This window comes from Sciurus carolinensis, chromosome 17 (genome assembly GCF_902686445.1).
Source record: "Sciurus carolinensis chromosome 17, mSciCar1.2, whole genome shotgun sequence".
Taxonomy (NCBI): Eukaryota; Metazoa; Chordata; class Mammalia; order Rodentia; family Sciuridae; genus Sciurus; species Sciurus carolinensis.
This window is the reverse complement of record NC_062229.1, coordinates 22,867,780-22,886,896: the sequence shown is the minus strand read 5'-3', so window position 1 is coordinate 22,886,896 and position 19,117 is coordinate 22,867,780. Positions and strand designations below refer to the sequence as shown.

Here is a 19,117-nt window from a genome sequence, read left to right as displayed (position 1 = left end):
CGGTCATCTATGGGGCAGTAGGCCTTTTTGGAAATGAGATTAGGATAGACCTCTCGACTAAGAACTGTGCTTCTAGCAGCACTAAAGACAACCATGCTCTATTTCCTAGACACCTTCAGTCTAAAAGAAGTGAGTTCTCCATACTCAGATTCAGAATACTCTAGACTAAAATTATTTCAACAACTTCTTACTTGGACATCCTTCTAGGTAAGTTCAAAATGCACACTTGAGTTTGCAAATATCTGTTTGGACCTGTCCCAGTCCCAGAAGGAAACTCTAACCCCCTTTGACCAGACCTTCCCGCCTCCAGGACTCTAAGGGGTGGTAGGTGTCAAGGCAAGATAGTGATACCAGTCGCCCCTGGTTCTGAAAACAGCTTCCAAAGACCTGGGCAGGGGATCACATACCTTCTGGGTGGTGGTTTCTTTTTGTATTTGACTCTGCCGCAACTTTTTCAACAAAACAAGCTTTGCTTCTTCTAATCTCAACTCTTCTTTCAGTTGCTTAATCATTCTTTCTCGTTCTTCAGGACTGCTTTTCTGAAAAAGTATGAGAATGAGGGTTAAGAGGGTACTCAGCAGAGAACCCCATTACCAGCTCCACACAGGCACAACAAGCAGGGCTGAGCGTAGTTGGGGCTGCAGTGGTAGTGTGAACAGAGGAGGCCCTCCCACCACCAGGCTCACCAGGAGGGCCTCAGTGCTGGTCTCCTTCAAGGCCATCTTGGTCAATCCATTCACCCGTGGGCTTAAAGGTTGCTCATTGTCAGAGAGCACAATCACATCAGGCGAGGGTGGTCTCCTTTCAGACTTCATGTCACTAGGGGGCAGAGACAAAGGGTGGTTAACAGAGCAGAATGCATGGCCGCTAAAGTGCTTACACTCTATAGACACACAGTAAGAAAGTGGAAAGTGTGTCACTTTGGCCTGGTCTCCCTGCCCCTATCTCCGCCACATGGGCAGCTCTTCCCTTCAGAGTCCTGTAAGGCCCATCTGGTGCCATGGCACCCCTCTCACCACATGCATCATGGGGCACTCAAATCTGCCAATTCACAACTAAGCCCTTTGATCCCTGCCTCCACATCCCCTGGGGTGAGGGCCTATGTGTTCCCAAGTGCAATATGGGTATTTTGGAAAATGCTGCAGCTCCCTCCTTTACTATGTGGCCTAGTTTTGGATAAAACACTTGGTTTCAGACCCCAGGGTCTTGGCTCAGTCTCAGTTGATTGTTAGGCTCCTATGTGCTAGGCATGATGGGATGCCCATGCCTCAAAAACCTATCTAGCTGAAAACTACCTGATGGGGAGCTCAACCCTCCATGAATCATTCTTTCTTCTCTGCTCAACTTCTTTGTCAGGCATACTGATGACCTCACACCTGCCTCTAGAAGACAGGGCCTCTTTCCAATTCACAAGGCAGCCTGAAGCTGCCTGCTACAGGCAATATATGGCATATATGGCAAGTGGCAGCAATAGTCACAAGTTATAAAATCAACAAGAACCTCTCCCAAAGACCCAGGCACTCTCTACTCACCTGATCTACTCACAAACTGGTTCATTTATGACCTCCTATATGCTCTAACACTGTATAGACTGTTCTGCCCTGCAAATGACAGGGCCACCACCCTGCCTGTGTTATCCTGCCACCTTTTTTTTTTTTTTTGCATGCAGTGCTGGGGATTGAACCCAGGGCCTTGTGCTTGCAAGGCAAGCACTCTACTGACTGAGCTATATCCCCAGCCCCAATCCTGCCACCTTTTGAACTCAACTTTGACCATCCCAGAAGCCCCAGTTCAAACTGCATTATAAAATGCTCTGATTACTTTTGCCCACAACCTCTTTGCTTTCTAATGAATGTGCTTTCCTCTGTGCAATGGTGTGTTTTGGAAGCTCACTTTTCCCAGTGAACTTGTTCTGTTCTGCTCTCTTCTCACTGACGACCCATGGCATCTCCCTACAATCTGGGCAGTGTTAGGGGCTGACAGGGAAGCCCCTGTGATTTTGTTATTTTGTCAAAACACACAAATATACAAGTATGTGGCCGTGAGATGATGCTATGTCACACATCAGAATCCAACAACAGTGAGTATCCAGTCTGTGGTAAACTACAAGCCAGGCTCTGAGCTAAAAGCCCCATTGCCCACTATGCCATTTAACACACCAGTGTCTGAGATTCTCCCTTTCTTATGTAGGATGTTCATTTACATTTGATGCTACTGAAGCCAAAGGGCTGAACATGTGCTTTGGTGTCACTGATGTAACACATGGGGGAGAGGGGAGTCAGTCTCAGAAACAACACCTTGCTCCCAAATCAAGCAGCTCCATTTGCTGATGGCACACTGCAAATCTTCCCTGAAGATCTGTGCTTAATATTCATGTTGGAGGAATCAAATCCTTCGTTTTGTGGTTAGAAAAAAACAGCTAAAAAAAACAACATGCACGCTAGGTGGCACTATAACCCAGGGGATAAACTTGGATGAAGTTAACTGAAGTCACAGCTCAAAGTTCTCCCAGCTTTTTCCACTAGACCTCAGCAGAGTAAGGAGACAGTCACTAGGATGCAGAGCTTGACTCTACTTTAACAGCACATGGAGCACTCCCCACCATTCCTGAGGAAGCTGTGTCTTCAGGAAGGGCAGGCAGAGTACCAGAGGCTCAGGCTTCACCTGCTCTACTCTAGACTCACCAAATGCCTACTTGGAGCTGCTGTCACTGCTCTTTTCTGGCATTCCTTGCCCTACAAGTCAGAGCTACGTGGCAGCTGCACCAGAACACCACTCTTGGCCCTGATCTGACAACTTGCATGGTTGCTGACTGGACTGCCACAGAAACAGGAGGAGTGGACTGCAAGTTGGCCGATTCAGTCTACGGTCTCTGGGCACAGGGTTCTCAGCTTGCATTCAGATATCCAGAAATGGGTAATTTATAAAATGATCCAGGGTATTTAACTCAAGTCTCACCCAAACCACCTCCAGGTCTGTGTATCTCTCCTCGCTGACACCACCCATGATCAACTTTCAAGGTAACCTGGTGGCTCTAATCCCATGCTCTCTGGATGTACACACAGATAAATGTGTCCAAGGTGGATGGACTTGTGGTCCCAGCACAGAGCTACAACTTCCGGTCTCTGCTCAGATGGGCTCCCAGGTGAACTGAGGAGCAATCCAGGTAGCACCTCATATAGAGTTACAGAAGACAGACACACTTCCTAGAAGCATACAGGCTGAAAAAAGCTGACTTACAGATTTTTTCATTATCTTATTGAGGGTTATGCACTTCTTTCAAAGGTGAGATAACTACTAAAACTTGAATTTGCCTGAGGAAAGAGGGCAGGGCTAAGGACAGAGGCCACTAAGCAGTTGAAGCTTCTTCCTGAGAGGGTCACTCTGACCTCAGTGCTCCCTGGCCCCATCTTGGCCTGAGACTAATCAATAACTCATCCAAGAGATGATGTCACCACCCATCAATGATCACTCTGCATCCCAGCAGCCAGTAGGGAGTGAACTTCCTGTATGCTAATCAGGCCACCAAAAAGTCATGTGACAAAGGCATTTCCCTCCTTGGTCACATGACCCTTTAACAGTGCCTTCCAACGTGAAAACCATGGCAACGGGCGGTTCCAACCGGTTTGTGACACACAGCCTTCATTTTGAGAAGGGAGGTAAGGGTTCAGGTGCTGTCAGAAAATGGAAGCGCCAGGCTCACCCCTGGGCCGCAGACATTTCCTGTGTCACACCAGCCCCCAGGGAACTCTGCATGTGTCCTGAGCACCAGGTTATCTCCTGCAAGCAGAGTGGGCCACTTGTCCCTCTACTTTCCAAAATGAAAAACTTTACTAAGCTCATATTTTTAAAGAGGAGGTTTCAAGATGCTGGGTACTTTTTTGGAGAGTTCTTAATTAAAAAAAAAAAAAAAAAAAATGTGGTTCAAAATACTTGCAAGCATTATTTTAGGTGATTTTTTTTTTTTTTTTTTTTTAAACTATAAAAACTACTTTAGGTCAGGAGAATAAAAGTTGAGGAAATCTAGCCCAATGTGCTGAGAGGACTGGAGCCCACTTGGTCCACTACACTGTCTTCTTTACCCATGGCAGTTCTCTCAGACACCAACTTTATTTGGAAACTATGTGATATTTCAGGGCAAATCCAATAAGCCCATTCTGCCTGCCCATCTTGAGAACCTTTATGTAAAGTATAGTGATCAAAAGATATTTTATGTGACCTACAAAAATCTCTGGAAGAAGGCCAGGCTGTTATAGGCATAAATGGTCTTACCACAAGCCAGAAATTCTGTTACCTGCCAGGAACTTCCAGAGTATCCTGGAGGGGAGGCTGGGATTATAAACTTCACATTCCAATCACAACCCTAGCCCACCTACACAAGGCTATCGCTCTTGTCTGATCACCAACCAAAATCCATGATGTGGTTAATATTTAAAATCTCCTTGATTCATGCCAGGGAAGGAGTCTCATCTAGGGAATACAGAGCGTCGTCACAGGGAGCTTGGATCTTCATGGGTCTCTGAACAGAACTACATGATGTCCAGGGAAAGCATACTTCATTCCTCACATATTCATTTATTCTTTCATTCATCACTCATTCATTCCCTTACCATTCATTCACATTCACTCGCTTGGATTTGCTCTTGAAAGTCTGCCTACGATTCAGGAGCTGCCCTAGGTGGTAGTGGAAAGAAAACCCTGAATAAAAGGGAACAGATCTGTTCTTCGGGTTCATGGTTCAATGAGATTCATAGACATAAAAACAACAGAAGGGTAGGCAGGTAGAGGTAAGACCCAGAGGACAAGTTCACAGGCAGGTGTGGGACTGTCAGGCCAAGGTAGTGATCATGGTTTGGGTAAGAAATAAAAACTAAGACATAATTGTCAAAAACACATTTAAGAGGAAACTCATCTAAAAAACTCATCTACTTACTCAGTGTAAGTAGCACAAGCACAAAAAGATCTACACCTAGACACATCTCATTCCAACTACAGAAAGTCAAAGACGAAAACTTTGGAACTACAAATAGGGTTGGCTCATGGAGCAGGCAAGCGTGCCTTACCTGGGGCTTAAGGAAACAAAGCATCTTGTGATCTGGGTGCTGGCTGATCAAAGTCTGCTACCTTTTTTTATTTTGGTGACAGGATCTCACTATGTTGCCAAGCTAACCTCAAGTGATCCTCCTGTCTCCTGGGTAGTTAGAACTAGTCACACACCACCACCGCTGGCTCTGCTTGTATACTTCTGTAAATGCTCACCTTGGATTCCTCCAGTTGTTCCCCCCAAAAAGCAGAGTTGCTCACACCCATCTCCCAAGACCAACCTGATTCACCCTAGCACCCCTAAACCCCAAACTCTTGACCACCAAGCCCAGGGCCTATGTCCCACACTGTTCCAACTTAGTGAGCACCTTCTCAAAATAAAAAAATAAGGGCTGGGAACATAGCTCAGTGATATAGCTCCCCTGGATTAAATCACCGGTAGCTCCAAAAAAGAGGTAATAATAATGGGGCTGCTCACTCTGAGGGCAAACACTTACCCAGGAGCCCTTTTACCCATGCAGAGGATGGAGAATCTCCTGTGGCCATGCCCATTTCCACCTAGGAGAAGTTATTTGCTTGTAGTCATTCCAGGGCTTTCATGAGGCAGGACTGGAGCACCCTAACATCAGGTCATGTAGAGCCTCTCTAGAGCCTCTCCAGAGGTGCCAGCCAGGCCTGTAGGCAGCCCTGAAAACTCGGTGGCAACACCAGACTCCTGAGAGAACTCAACAGGAGTCAAGTCCAACCACGGTGCTCCTCAAAGAGGATCAGAACTGAGTTTCCTGGGGTCCCCAACTGCCAAGGCTGGGGAGACAAGAGTAGCAGACAGACCTCCTTGCTGTTTCTGAGCAGGGGCTATAACACCTACTAAATCTCTACGAGTGGGTGCCCAGAGTTTTTCAAGGAGAATATGTGAGCCTGGCACAGAGCAGACAGACTTGAGGGTAGGGATTGGGCCTGCTATGTGTGCTGGAGTAGCCAGGACTAGCAGGGCTGGCAAGCAAGGGTTCTTCTTCTCCTTCTCCTCCTTCCTTGGAAAACAGTTCCAGGATAAGGCCTATGAATTCAGGAGGAATATACAGCAACCCATGTAGACTGACTGATAATCTCACACCTGTGGGTGGCTACTAGCCATGTGCACACAGCTGCTGAGTTGCTAAAGGAAGTGCAAATCCACTTTATAGGATTTCTGAATTTTGTGTCATTATGTCTTTTAAAGTAACAGATTCTGAAGACCAGGCCCTATTCTGTGAATCTAGGCACTTAGAAGGCTATTAATAAAGAGCCCTAATATTCAGGAACCACCTTGACAAAGCCTACCTGCCCATTTCCACATAGATCCACAGAGGAGACCAGGAGGTGCTGGCTGAAGGCAGCATGGCGGCTTAGTCACAAGCCCCCTAAATTCCTCTTCTGCCCCTCTCACTGACGTAGGCAGGTCTGTGGCTTGATCTCTGAACTACAGAATACAGAAGCTGCTACACTGTCAATTTTCAAGGTAAGGTCCCAGAAGCCTTGTAGCTTCTGCCTAGGCCTTCATCACACCTGCTCTGGGGGAAGTCTGACTGCCCCAGACCAACATGGTGTAACACCCAAAGTCAGCAAAGGGAAAGAGATGGAATCAGGCACAAAGAGGACCAGGCCAACTCCAGCATGAGTGATGAAGCTACTGGAACCCCCAGTGCAGCCTACATGGGACTGCAAGTACCAAAGAGCCCAAGAAGCAGTGCCCAGCTAGGTGAAATTAGACAACCAGCAGAAGAGACATTAATAGATCAGTACATTGTTCTTTTAAACCACTAAGCTAATAGGGCTGCCAGCCCAGCCTAGGGAGCCAATCCACATTCCCTTAACTCTGCTTCCTCCTTCAGACTGTCTCAACAGAGATTGCCCATTCTAGACACTACCCTAAAACAAAATAGGGAGGGAGAAGGAAGGAAAGAGGTTTGAGCAAGTCACCACCCCACTGAACCTTAAAGTTGTCGCCACAAAGGGACCAGCAGATACAACACCTCGGGTGACGCAGAACAACTCTGCGAAGGGTGAGCAGGAGGTCAGAGTTATGCAATGAAAAAAAAAAAAAAAAAAAAAAAATGGGATGAGGAGAGGGTCCCATGGAAGAGAAGGGGAAGACTGAAGGCACCTTGGTGTCAGGCACTGCCTAAAGCAACATACGAGTCAAAACCAAAAAGCAAATTTCACATGCTGCACTCACTGTACCCACCACCATTCAAGAAGCACTTCCAGAGAAGTCCTATGAGAGAGAGGAAAAAAAAAAAAAGGAATAGTTACCATTGGTTCTCCAGGTCAGTCCTACCACTGGGCAGCATCTCGTTTGATAGGACCCTGTGTACTGGGTGTGTCAACACATGGATTGTAAATTATTTCAGTCACTTGGGCTTGGGGCAGCTCACCGGGATCCCCCACAGCCCATCCTCCTTTCCTAAGGTGTGGCCTTCTTTCTGAGTCACTCAGTGTGATTAAAAGGGGAGTTCTGCTATCTACATACCCAAGCTACACTCCAAAGCCAAAGAATATCTTGACTGGAAGAGGACACAGGCAGTGGACATGGTGCCTGCTTCCTTCCTCAGGGCCCCAGAGTCCACCTACTCCTCACCAGTCCCAGACCCTCTACAACTCCTCTGCCTTCCATCTTAGCATCCATTACAATTTTCTCCAGCCCGTAACCTGAGATCCTCTTGGCTGAGCTGTCAAGAGAAAAGCCCAGTGCCTGCTCTGTAGGGGCCTGGGAGTCAGAACACATTTTGCTTCTCTGCCACAGAGGTCGTGGAGGTGAACAGCTGGGATGGGATTTTTGAAACCCAGCCATCATTTTTCCTAGAGACTTCAGGTCCAACTACCACTCTGGGATTCTGTTATGCTAAGCCCTGCTACAGCTATGGCTGAGCATTTCAGGAGAGAGGGAGTGAGTGCTGTACCTCCCCACCCCCAACCGCTGCCACGCAGCAGCAAGTGGTCCCGGCCCCCCCAGCTAGGCCCTAAGGAGTTCCATGAAGCACCTGCTCTCAGTATCAGCAAGGGCAGGAGGTATCCAGGAATGCAGCAGGCCCCCAGGAATCAAATGGCCACCAAGAGGGAGGCCCAGAAAACCTCACTGTAACAGGAGCTAGCTTTAGGGACACAAAGTGGCTAAAGACTATACAGATAAGAGGAAGGCTCCATGATGGCATGCTCACTGAGCCAATGGCCCACCATCTTCTGCCCAAGGAGGTCACTGTAGCATAACCCTGTCAGCAACTGATGTCACAGGGAAGGCTAAACCAAATCCAGCATGTTCTGCTTAGAAATTCAGGAAGAATCATTTGGTAGAAAAGATCATAATCATAATCACTAAGCCTCATTCCCAGCCCTTTTTATTTTTGAGACAGGGTCTTCCTAAGTTGCTTAGAGCCTCACTAAATTGCTAAGGCTGGTTTTGAACTCGTGATCCTCCTGCCTCAGTTACCTGAGCTGCTAGGATTACAGGCATGTGCTACTGTGGTTCACTGATCCTGTCACGTTTGGTAAAATCATCCACAACATTTGCTAACCCTTTGCAATGACCCACCATCAAAATGTACCCTTTTATGTAATCTTCAACAGTTCTACATCACCCCCAGTGTATAGCGAGGAAGCAGCCTTGAAGGCTGAGGGACTATCCAAGGTCACACAGTTGTGACTTGAAGATAACCTGGGCCCATACCAGGGACTGGGTTGCCATATACACCCTTCACTGTGGTGGGCCCTTAAAAATGGAGATGCAGGGTTGGAGAGGAGGGAGCCCATGTGAATGCTGGTTCTGACAGCCATTTTTTGGAATACCAAGTTACCATTTTTGGAGCCAGGCACAGTGGTGCACGCCTGTAATCCCAGCAGCTTGGAGGCTGAGGCAGGAGGATTTCGAGTTCAAAGCCAGCCTCAGCAAAAGCAAGATGCTAAGCAACTCAGTGAGACCCTCTCTCTAAATAAAATACAAAATAGGGTTGGGGATGTGGCTCAGTGGTCAAATGCTCCTGAGTTCAATCCCTGACACACACACACACACACACACACAAAGTTACCATTTTGGAACAAGTTCATCTTTATTTATATTTTAAGAATCCTAGATAGCTGGCAACATTTGCATGCTGTCCTGGAGAAGTGATATGGACAAGGATGTGGGCCTCCGGCATGACCAGGAAATAGAAACTTGTCCCCAGAAAGGATCAGGAGACTGTCAGAAACAGAATCTGTGGCTGGCAAAAGTATAGGTTCATGGCACTCAGCAATCTAGGTTCTCAGAGGGCCTGAGCTCAAGGAGAGTGAAGAATAGTGAAGGATAAACAGGAGGATGAGGCAGTAACTGCAGTACCAACACCAGCATCCCTTCTGCCTCTGGTGCTTACACATGTGCCAGGTCACAGAATTCTTCTAAGGAGGAACATGGTCAGAACTTCCCAAGTAGAGCAGAGGACAGACTCCCTATAGCAAATGAACATCTCTTGGGAGAAAGACCAGTTAGCTCATCAACACAAAGCAAGAAAGAAGTTACCTGTATACAAATGAAAACCACAAACAAGAAACAAGCTCTGCTTTCCAGTTTGCAAAAACCACAAATGTTAGCAGTACATGGAAAGTACTCACATAACCCTTTTTAGACTTCAGTGTTTCAAGTTGCTGGATCCTTACTCACTAGCATCTGGCAAATTCCAGTGTGTCCTCCTGGCTCTAGGTCAGTTGTGCCCCATCCCTGACCAGATGCCCATGAGGACCACTGAAAAGCTAAGGGTGCCTCTGCAGTTGTGAAGGGCTATGTAGCCCAGTCATCAAACCACAAAAAAGGGCTTTGTTTCTTCATTTACAAATAGGATGCCATGAACAGGTTATCATGAAATGTGATTAAATTTCAAACTCTGAGGATACATCTTTTCTCAATGTCGTGTTACAAAGGGTAACAAGATGAAGCACTCCTTTTGCATGTTGAATCAGGATGGCACCATGAAAAAAACCATGTGTCAACATTTGTGCTACTTGATGAAAGGGCTGACAGACAGACCAGGGAAATTAGATTTGGGTGTCAGGCAACTGTTTCTCCCAAAATGTTCAAGACAAAGCCTGTCAGTTCACAGAAAACTCACGGAGATATTTATTGGTCAGTGATATTTAAGATATTTATTTTTCTTCTAATAGGCAAAATTTTAAATTTTGGAAAACTGGTATTTGCTACTCACTGTGAGCCCAACACCTTCCCAACACATCAGAGGTGGTGTGTAGAGACCTGACTGTGATATCCATGGTGAAATGTGTCTCTGAATCATTTCTGTAACTCCATAAACTAAGTCATGTTGACAGGGTGCACCTCAGCTATGATGTGACAAGAAGGGCACTTCACCCCTGTGGTCTTTCTCCCTATCTCAGTCTAACTGTGAGAAAAACATCAGAAGAGTCCTAATGGAGGGACACAGAACACCTGACCATCACTCCTCAACACTGTCAAGATCATCAAAAGTAAAGAAAAATCTGACAAGCTATCTCAGGGCAGAGGAACCTAAGGAGATGTGAGTACTAAATGTCATGGGAGCCTGAGACAAAAAAAAAAGGAATATTAGGGAAAAACTAAGGAAATCAGTATAAAATACGAACCTATTTTATGAACAGCCTAAGGATCTTGATTCACTACTTCTGACAAATGTTCCACAGAAATCTGCTAAAAGTGGGGAAACTGGGTGAGGTGAACAAGAATGAATCAAACTATTCTAAAATTGTTTTTTTTTTTTTTTAAAAAAAAGATTATTTTGTTCAAAGTACAAAAGAGTCCAATGAATTTTAATATAATCAAATACAAAAAGTTCACTAATGAGGTCTCAGAGTCTAAGGTGGAACTAACTGGTGGAGAATGGCCACTTTGTGTTTTGGTTTCACAAAGGAGGAGAAACGTACAATTATCCAAAAGGACAACTGAAAAGTTCCTCTATTCTGACTGCTTCTCTATGAGCTGTTTTTTTTTTTTTTCCTTCACATGCTTCAACTCTAAGAGCATATCACTAAATGCAAAAGCAGAGGAGGATCTAGCAGCTGTCTTCTTATTAAGCCAAGTATTCAAGAGATTTGCAAAATGTAGACAGTCACCAATTTATGATGGTTTCACTGATGATTTTTCAAATTTATGATAGTGAGAAATCAATATGCATTCAGTAGAAACTGTACTTGGAATATTGAATTTGAATCTTTTCCTGGGCTAACAATATATAATATGATCCTCTCTTCCGATGCTGGGCAGAGGCAGTGATCACAGCTCCAAGCCTGGTAATTATGAGAGGCAAGAGACAACACTATAGTGTGTTGCTAAACTAAGATGCTCAGGAGGTCAGGCAAATTTTGTGCATTTTCAATTTGCGGTATTTTCTATTTATGATGGGTTTACTGGTATGTAGCCCCTCATAAGTAGAGGAGCATCAAAAAATGTTATTTATGCTAGTACTTCACAGGCTTACTACTGTCATCTTTAATTGAACAAGAATCTTCAAATTTTCTAACGTAGATACGTTCTGCAAATCCAAATGCTGTTTGGGGCCCAGAGATGGAAAAGGGGCCACCGTGCTTCAGGCAGAGTTTCCTGTCTTGGGCAACCCTTGCAGTCCCATCACTAAGACAAATGCTAGCTCCATGGACTAGTTCTCCTGATACATCATGGCCTATGTGATTTTTTTCTTGCTGCCAAAGTTGTGCTTTGAAAAACAAGACATACTGGAAGTTCAACAGGGCTCACCCTACATACACGCCAGTTTGCTTGCAAAATCTATTCAATCATAAGCCACCAAAACTGGTAACCCTGCCAGGCATGGTGGTACACACCTATAATCCCAGTGGCTTGGGAGGCTGAGGCAGGAGGATCGTGAGTTAAAGCCAGCTTTGACTACTTAGCGAGGCTCTAAGCAACTCAGCGAGGCCCTGACTAAATGAAATATAAAGAGGGCTGGGGATGTGGTTCAGTGGTAGCGCCCCTGGGTTCAATTCCTGGCACCACCCCCGACCCCCACCCAAAAAAAAAAAAAAGATCAGTAACCATAATCTTGCTTGGCTCTTAAAATACCTACTTCTACAGTCCCTATAGCTACCTTTCAGAAAAAACATGGCATGGCCCAGGGTGACCTGGACACTGTGTGACTGCAGACTGGGAGGTCAGGCATAGGAAAGTGGCTCATCAGGTTTCCCTGGGCTTCTAATGCTGGGCTACTACCCTGCATCTCATGTCCCACTGCTCCCAGATTGCCACTACCCTGGCCTTGGAAAGTCCTACACTGTCCAGCATGTCTGTCTCTACTCTCTCATTAAAGTGCCCTAAGCTTCTGGGCTCTATATAGACCCAGAGCATCATCTCTCCTGTCTTCAGAGGGGATTCTCAAACCCAACACCCAGTCACAGCTGCGTGGCCAGCCCTTCTCAGTTCCCAACAATCCAACCCAGTTTATCTTTCAGGTCTCTGCTTTTAGCACTGTGTGCCTTTTGACCCTGACCCCTATTGCATCCCGATTTCTAAGCTATGTACTCCCTTGAGTATAGTACTTGGACTATTCTTTTTCACAATGTCCACAGACAATCTAAGTCCTCCTGAAGGGAGGTAAAGCTGCTAAGTACCTGAGTTGACAGTTCTCTCTAGAAAGCTCCCTTGTGTTCAAGTTGCTTCTGAAAGTCATCAGAGCCCCTGTCTTGAGAAATTCTGTACATAAACAAGTCTCATTTCCACTAGTACCTGAAGTTTTTCAATTTGATTATATCACAACTATTTTAAAGATTTAAGTTATAAAAATAAGCAGCCCTATGGCTTGGAACATGAGGAAGGGGCACAGTGCAATGTGTTGTATATCTCCCATCTCTCCACCCATCAGACATAAGCTCCCTGTCTCCTGCTCCCAAGGGAGGACACGGCCCTTCTATGTCACCATGGCACCTGCAGAGCCTTGGCCACAGGGAACTCAGTGTGCCCAAAGGTAGATGATTGGTCCTGGTTTTGTGTGTCACACTGCCTTCCTCCCTTGGGGATCTGTGGCCTGTGCCCTGTCTTGTCTTTTATTTTCAGACACTCTTGAGTTTCCAAGGGTTCTTCTCATCAGCACTATGACAAATTTCACTCTACAATGAGGTGGAGACAAGAGGGGCTCAGAGGGGAGGGGTGAACCAGCTCAGGTCACAAAGTGAATCAGTACACATCATATAAGGGTTGCCAGACACCCATGTTCTTTTTTTCTACCAGCAGCTGTCCCCTCAGACTAACTTTATTATAATTTGTGTGCTTACCTTCTTGAGAAGAAAAATAAATGAGTAGGCTATTCTTTTCTTCCTAGAGCTCTTTTAGCAAATTGGTAAAATATTGCCTTCCAGATATGACTCCTGCTTGCCACCCACTCTGGGTCACACATGTCCTAGCAAGGTTCCAAGTATCCTCTCCTGTTTCTACTTGTTCTACACACATAGGCCCCTGCATCCTGGCACCTCACTCCATTCATTCTTCATCTTCATCAGATCAGGGGGCAATGAGGGAGATGGGCCTAGGGAGTGCTCAGGACAAAAACTGGCTATAAACTAAAAAAATCAAACTATGTGAACCCAGTTTTAGCTGGCATGGTAGAGGCTGTCCTCCCTCCTGTGTCCCCATAAACTATATTTAAATTACCTACCATAATATCCAAGGCATTAGTTATAAGAAGAGGAGCCTGTCAACAGGCAACCAAGCACCAGCAGGAATGCATGCTGGGAGGAAGATGTTAAGCAGCACAACAGCAGAGATAGAAGTCAGTCATTTTAAGATAGAGTAATGCTAAGGAGGAGCTAGAGGTTTGGTAACAACATACAGTTTGACCCATCACCAGGCATATACTATCTACCCCCACCATGTGAGCTGAATCACTTTGGGGACTTAAGAAATAGGGCACCCAGAGTCTGTCATCCTCATACCCCAAAATAATCTAATAATTTTTAGAAGTACAGGTGTATCTCAGATTTCAGTGATTTCAAATCTCCAGCAAAGGTCTGGAATAAGGGAAATGGATAGAAAGACAGAAATGCGATCAGAGGCCACAGGGAAGGGGTAAGGCAGAAACCAAGGCAGAGACAGGAGTGACAGAGCCCTGGAGAGGTGGTAACAACTAACACAGGGGAGAAAGCACAGAACCCAAAATCAATTTCTGAGGGAACGTACCTCTCAGTTCCCATGAGCTGAACTTGCTACTCAACAGCTAAGAAACTCAGGCAGACTGTGGATTTCTAGTTGGAGCTGAAAAAGCCTCTCCCGGGGGGCCACCCAGTCTCTACTGAGAAGTTGCCCAGCAGCAGACAGAATTAAAAGTGAAAGGCAGCAGCTAGCCTGAAACAGGTGCTGGGGAGGGGCTGGAGCAGTGACAGGGGAGGGGGCTTCGGGTGTGGATCCCAGAGCAGCACAGAACACCAGAGGACTCCCAACCTCCAGACTACAACATCCAGGGGAAGTAGCCTTCTTGTAGGATCTCCAAAGCTCTTGAACACCAATGGGGGTCAGTCCCTGCGAGAAAGGCTATAGAAGAGCTAGAATGAGGGGCCACATGTCCCTTACTGTGTGAGAACCCTACACTGTCCCAAACATCACCCTGACAGCTGGGCCACATTCATCCATCTTGCTCAAGGATGCATTCCAGTAGACAGCTGGCTGGTAGGCCATGCACAGCTGTGGTGGGACATGGTCAGGAGAGCAGGGGGTAGAGACTCAGGTCTGCATATTACTGGTGAGGAGTCCCACCTGTCTCCACACTGGTGGCTAGTACAGAAATGACCACATGAGTTCCAGCTTTGTGAGAGCACAATGAGCAGTAATTCATTTCTTTCCACTGTAGACCTGGCCTTGTGTATCCATCAGAGAGAAAAATGTGAGAGTTAAGGACACAATCACACATATTTGTCAGAGCCTGGAACCTCACTTCTCTGGGGACCAATGGTTAAAACTGTAAAGACTGACAACACTAAGGAGGATAAAGCAGTCAAGTCACCATACCCATGAGTGTAAAACAGTTCAGACATTTTGTGGAAAAATCTGGCAGTTTGACACAAGTAAACACACAGCAATGCTTTGACCCTGCAGTCTGACCATTTGTCAGACTGGGTGTGTATTAAGAGAAGAGTGAGCTGGGGCTGTAGCTCAGTGGTAGAGTGCTTGCCTGGCACGTGTGAGGCACTGGGTTCAATCCTTAGCACCACATAAAAATGAACAAACAAAATAAAGGCATGTTGTCCATCTACAGCTACAAAAAAAATTAATTAATTAAGAAACAAAAATGTTTAAAAAAAAAAGAGAGAAGAGCTGATCATTCACACAGCAACATCTGAAAGGTCAGGCACAGCAGCAGTGCTCATACCAGCCACAAACGAGAGACTATGCAGATGTCTATTATAATAGAGGGGAAAGGATGCACCATGCATGTTGCTCAGCAAGCAGCACACCATACACAAACCAGGGGTGAATCCCACAACACTAGTAGTGAGAGAAGTCAGATCCTAAGGAGCACATAGTGTGTGAGTTTATTTCTAGGAAGTGTCTGAAGAAGCAAGACTAGTCTAACACGGGGAAGTACACTAAGACAGGGAGGCAGGAAGTAAATGAAGGGCTCTCCTCAGGAACATTTTGGGTGATAAGGTTCTCTACCTTGATTAGGGTATGGATTACTCAAGAGCATGCGTATGCAGAACTCATTGTCTGGAGCTGCACCAGCATCTCTGCTGCTGGGAAAGTGTCCTCCAAAGGCTCACGTGTTATTGGTTTGGTGCTCAACCCACAGCAGTATGGAAAGTGGGAGAGCCTTTAAGATGCAAGGCCTGGTGGGAAGGCTTAGGTCACTGGGGGCATGCCCTTTGAAGAGGACTGTGAAACTCCAGTCTTTGTCTTTTTCTCTCTTTGCTTCCCGGCTTCCATGAGGTGAGCAGCTTCCTCCACCACACACTCCCATAAAAATGTGCAATCACACCACAAGCTTCAACAGTGCTCAAAATAAACCTTTATTCTTTTTGAGCTGATTAAATTTCAGGTATTTTGTTACCACAACGAAAAGTTGACTAACACAACCTCCTTGCAGAAACAGACCATTCCATTATTGCCTTTATCTTTCCTTCCAGAGCAGCTACTATAAAAGATCGTCTATACTCAACAAAAAGTCCACCTGTGGTCCTTGGAGTCGTTTTGGAAAAGTTAAATGATGCATACTTTTTCTGGCTGTCCCCATTTCTGTACAGAATGAAAAGAGGTTGTCCACACAATCCTATGCTCTAGACAACAGGCAGTTATAATACCTCTTAACTTTCAGATTTCTTTTTGCTTTTGCAATGGGAGTCAGATATTAACATGAGTATAAAAGATGAGCACACAAACACATGACTGTGCTACACCAAACCCTATCAATAATTTTTAGGAAGTGTATTCAGTTATGCAGCCACAATCCAACTTCAAAGCACTTCCACCACTCGAAAAGTTCCCTTGTGCTGCTCCTTGATCTGTACACTTGCCCTGGGCAACTAATCATTTTCCATCACTTATAATCCAATAAATTTGCCTGTGTGTACACACACGAGCATGCTTGCATGTATGTGTGAGGGGGAGGGGAAGGGGGGAAGGAGGGAAGGGGAGGGAAGGGGAGGGGAAAGGGAGAGAAGGGGAGAGAAGGGGAGAGAAGGGGAGAGAGGGGGAGATATGTTGGGGGTGGAACCCAGGGCCTCTATACTCTACCGCTAAGCTCATCCCCATAAATGAAATTAAATGATATGTAGTCAATCACTGAGTCTATTTCTGACTTAGCATGGTGGGCCTGAGGTCTATTACCCATTTGTAGTACATTATCCCTATGGTTTTTCCTAAATTTTTTGTTTATTATTTGCAGTACTGAGGATTGAGTCCAGGGGAGCTCTACCACTGAGCATCCCAGACCTTTTATTTTTTAAAAAATTTTGAGCAGAATCTTGCTACACTGACCAATCTGGTCTCAAACTTTCAAATCCTCCTACCTGTCTTCCATGTAGCTGGGATTACAGGTGTGTACACAGCTGAGTTCCTTCTTTTTAATACTGAATAGCAATCTGTTGTATGGATGTAGCACATTTATTTTACCCATGGAAACATGGGTTGTTTCCACTTTGGGGTCATTATAAAGCATGCTGCTATGGACATCAACATACTTGTCCTAAAAAAAAAAAAAAAAAAAAAAAAAAAAAAAAAAAAAAAAATACTTGTCCTGCTGTGGATGCGTTTTCATTTTTCTTGGGTAAAGTGCTGAACCATACAGAAAGTTTTAGAATTTTATGTCTAGTTTGGTCAGAAAATGCCTACTTATCCTATTTTATATTCCTGCTACCAATGTATGATTCAATTTCTATACATCCTTGTTATTGTCTTTTCGTATTATAGCTATCCTGGAAAACGTTTGATGGCCTAAATATGGCATACCCTGGAGAATGGTATGTGTGCACTTGAGAATATATATTCTGCATTCTACAGATGTTAGTCAAGCCAAGTGGGTTGGCAATGCTCTTCGAGACCTATATAAGAGTGCTGACTTTGTCTAGTTGCTCTACCTATCATTAACAGTGAAGTCTCTAACTATAATTGATGAATTGCCTATTTCTACTACCAATCCTATCAGTTATGTCTGAGGTATTTCAGGACTCTGTTGTTAGGTACAAATACGTTTATAACTGTTATGTCTTCCTGATGAATTATTACAAAATGTCCCTTTCTGGAGTTAGTAATGGTTTTTATCTTGAAGTTTGTTTTATCTCATATTAATTAGGTCACTCCAGTAGTCTAATGGTTACCCATGATACACCTTTTTCCATCCTTTCACACTTTTCCTTGAAACTAAAGGGTGTTGTTTAAAATTAAGATGGATCTTGCTTTTCTATCCAGTATGACAATCCCTGCCTTTCAATTTGGGGTACTTAAACCATTTACATTTAGTGAAATTGTTGATATGGCTGTGTTTACACTTGTCATTTTGCTATTTGTTTTGCCTTCTTTTGTGTGAAATATCTTTTTTGTGTGTGCATAAAATATTTTTAATGTAACTGTTGGTGGGGTTGTAAATATAACCATCACGGCAATCAGTATGGAGGTTCCTTCAAAATACTAGGACTAAAACCACCATATGACCCAACTAAATAATTCCTAAACATTTATCCTGAAGAACTAAAGTCAGGCTGGGTGTGCACGCTTGTACACCCAGTGGCTTGGGAGGGTTAAGACAGGAGACTCAAGAGTTCAAAGACAGCCTCAGCAACAGCAAGGCACTAAGCAACTCCATGAGACCCTGTCTCTAAATAAAATACAAAATAGGGCTGGGGATGTGGCTCAGGGGTCAAGTTCAATCCTTAATACCCCCACTCAAAAATATTAATGTCAACATACTATAGTAATACATCATACCCATGTTAATAACAGCACAATTAACAATAACCAAATTACAAAACCAGCCTAGGAGTCTGTCAACAGATGAGTGGATAAATAAAATGTGGAATATATACACATTGGAATTTTATTCAGACATAAAGAGCAACAAAATTATGTAATTTTGCAGAAAAAAGGAAAAATAGGTGGTGGGGGTCAGGGGAATCTCATGAAAACAGAAGACAGACCAATAAAATAGTGGAAAGGGACCCAGGGGAAGGGAAAAGAGAAAGGAAAGGAGAGGTACTGGGCAATGAAACTGACCGAATTATACTATGTTTTTCATATATGTAACAACTCCCACTATCACATACAATAATGACGTTCCTATAAAAATAAATAAAACAGGGCTGGGGAGATAGCTCAGTCGGTAGAGTGTTTGCCTTGTAAGCACAAGGCCCTGAGTTCGATCCCCAGCACCGCCCCCCCCCCAAAAATAAATAAATAAATAAATAAATAAATAAAACAAATTATTTTTGGTGCAACACCTTAATTCTTCTGTTATTTTTTAGAGTTATTTTCTTAACAGTTGCTTTAGGGATTGCAACAGAATTTTAATTAGTCACAATCTACTTAAGATTAATATTGCTTTAATTCTAGTGAAATACAGAAACTTTGCTAAAATACTGCTCAATTTCA

The 19,117-nt window shown here is 44.6% G+C and overlaps 1 protein-coding gene across 13 annotated transcripts in view; it reads right to left on the bottom strand.

Moving 5' to 3' along the window:
• The window catches only part of Gatad2a (GATA zinc finger domain containing 2A), a 106,875-nt gene that overhangs the window by 12,146 nt on the left and 75,612 nt on the right, over window positions 1-19,117 (bottom strand). For 10 of the 13 annotated variants that reach the window (XM_047531226.1, XM_047531231.1, XM_047531234.1 and 7 more), the window contains 3 exons: window positions 7,259-7,297; window positions 687-819; window positions 408-539 (listed from right to left, as the gene is read on the bottom strand). In XM_047531226.1, the coding sequence (XP_047387182.1) occupies window positions 408-539; window positions 687-819; window positions 7,259-7,297 (304 nt within the window). The remainder of the gene's footprint in view (window positions 1-407; window positions 540-686; window positions 820-7,258; window positions 7,298-19,117) is intronic. The other 3 variants (XM_047531236.1, XM_047531229.1, XM_047531228.1) reach the window with 2 other exon arrangements.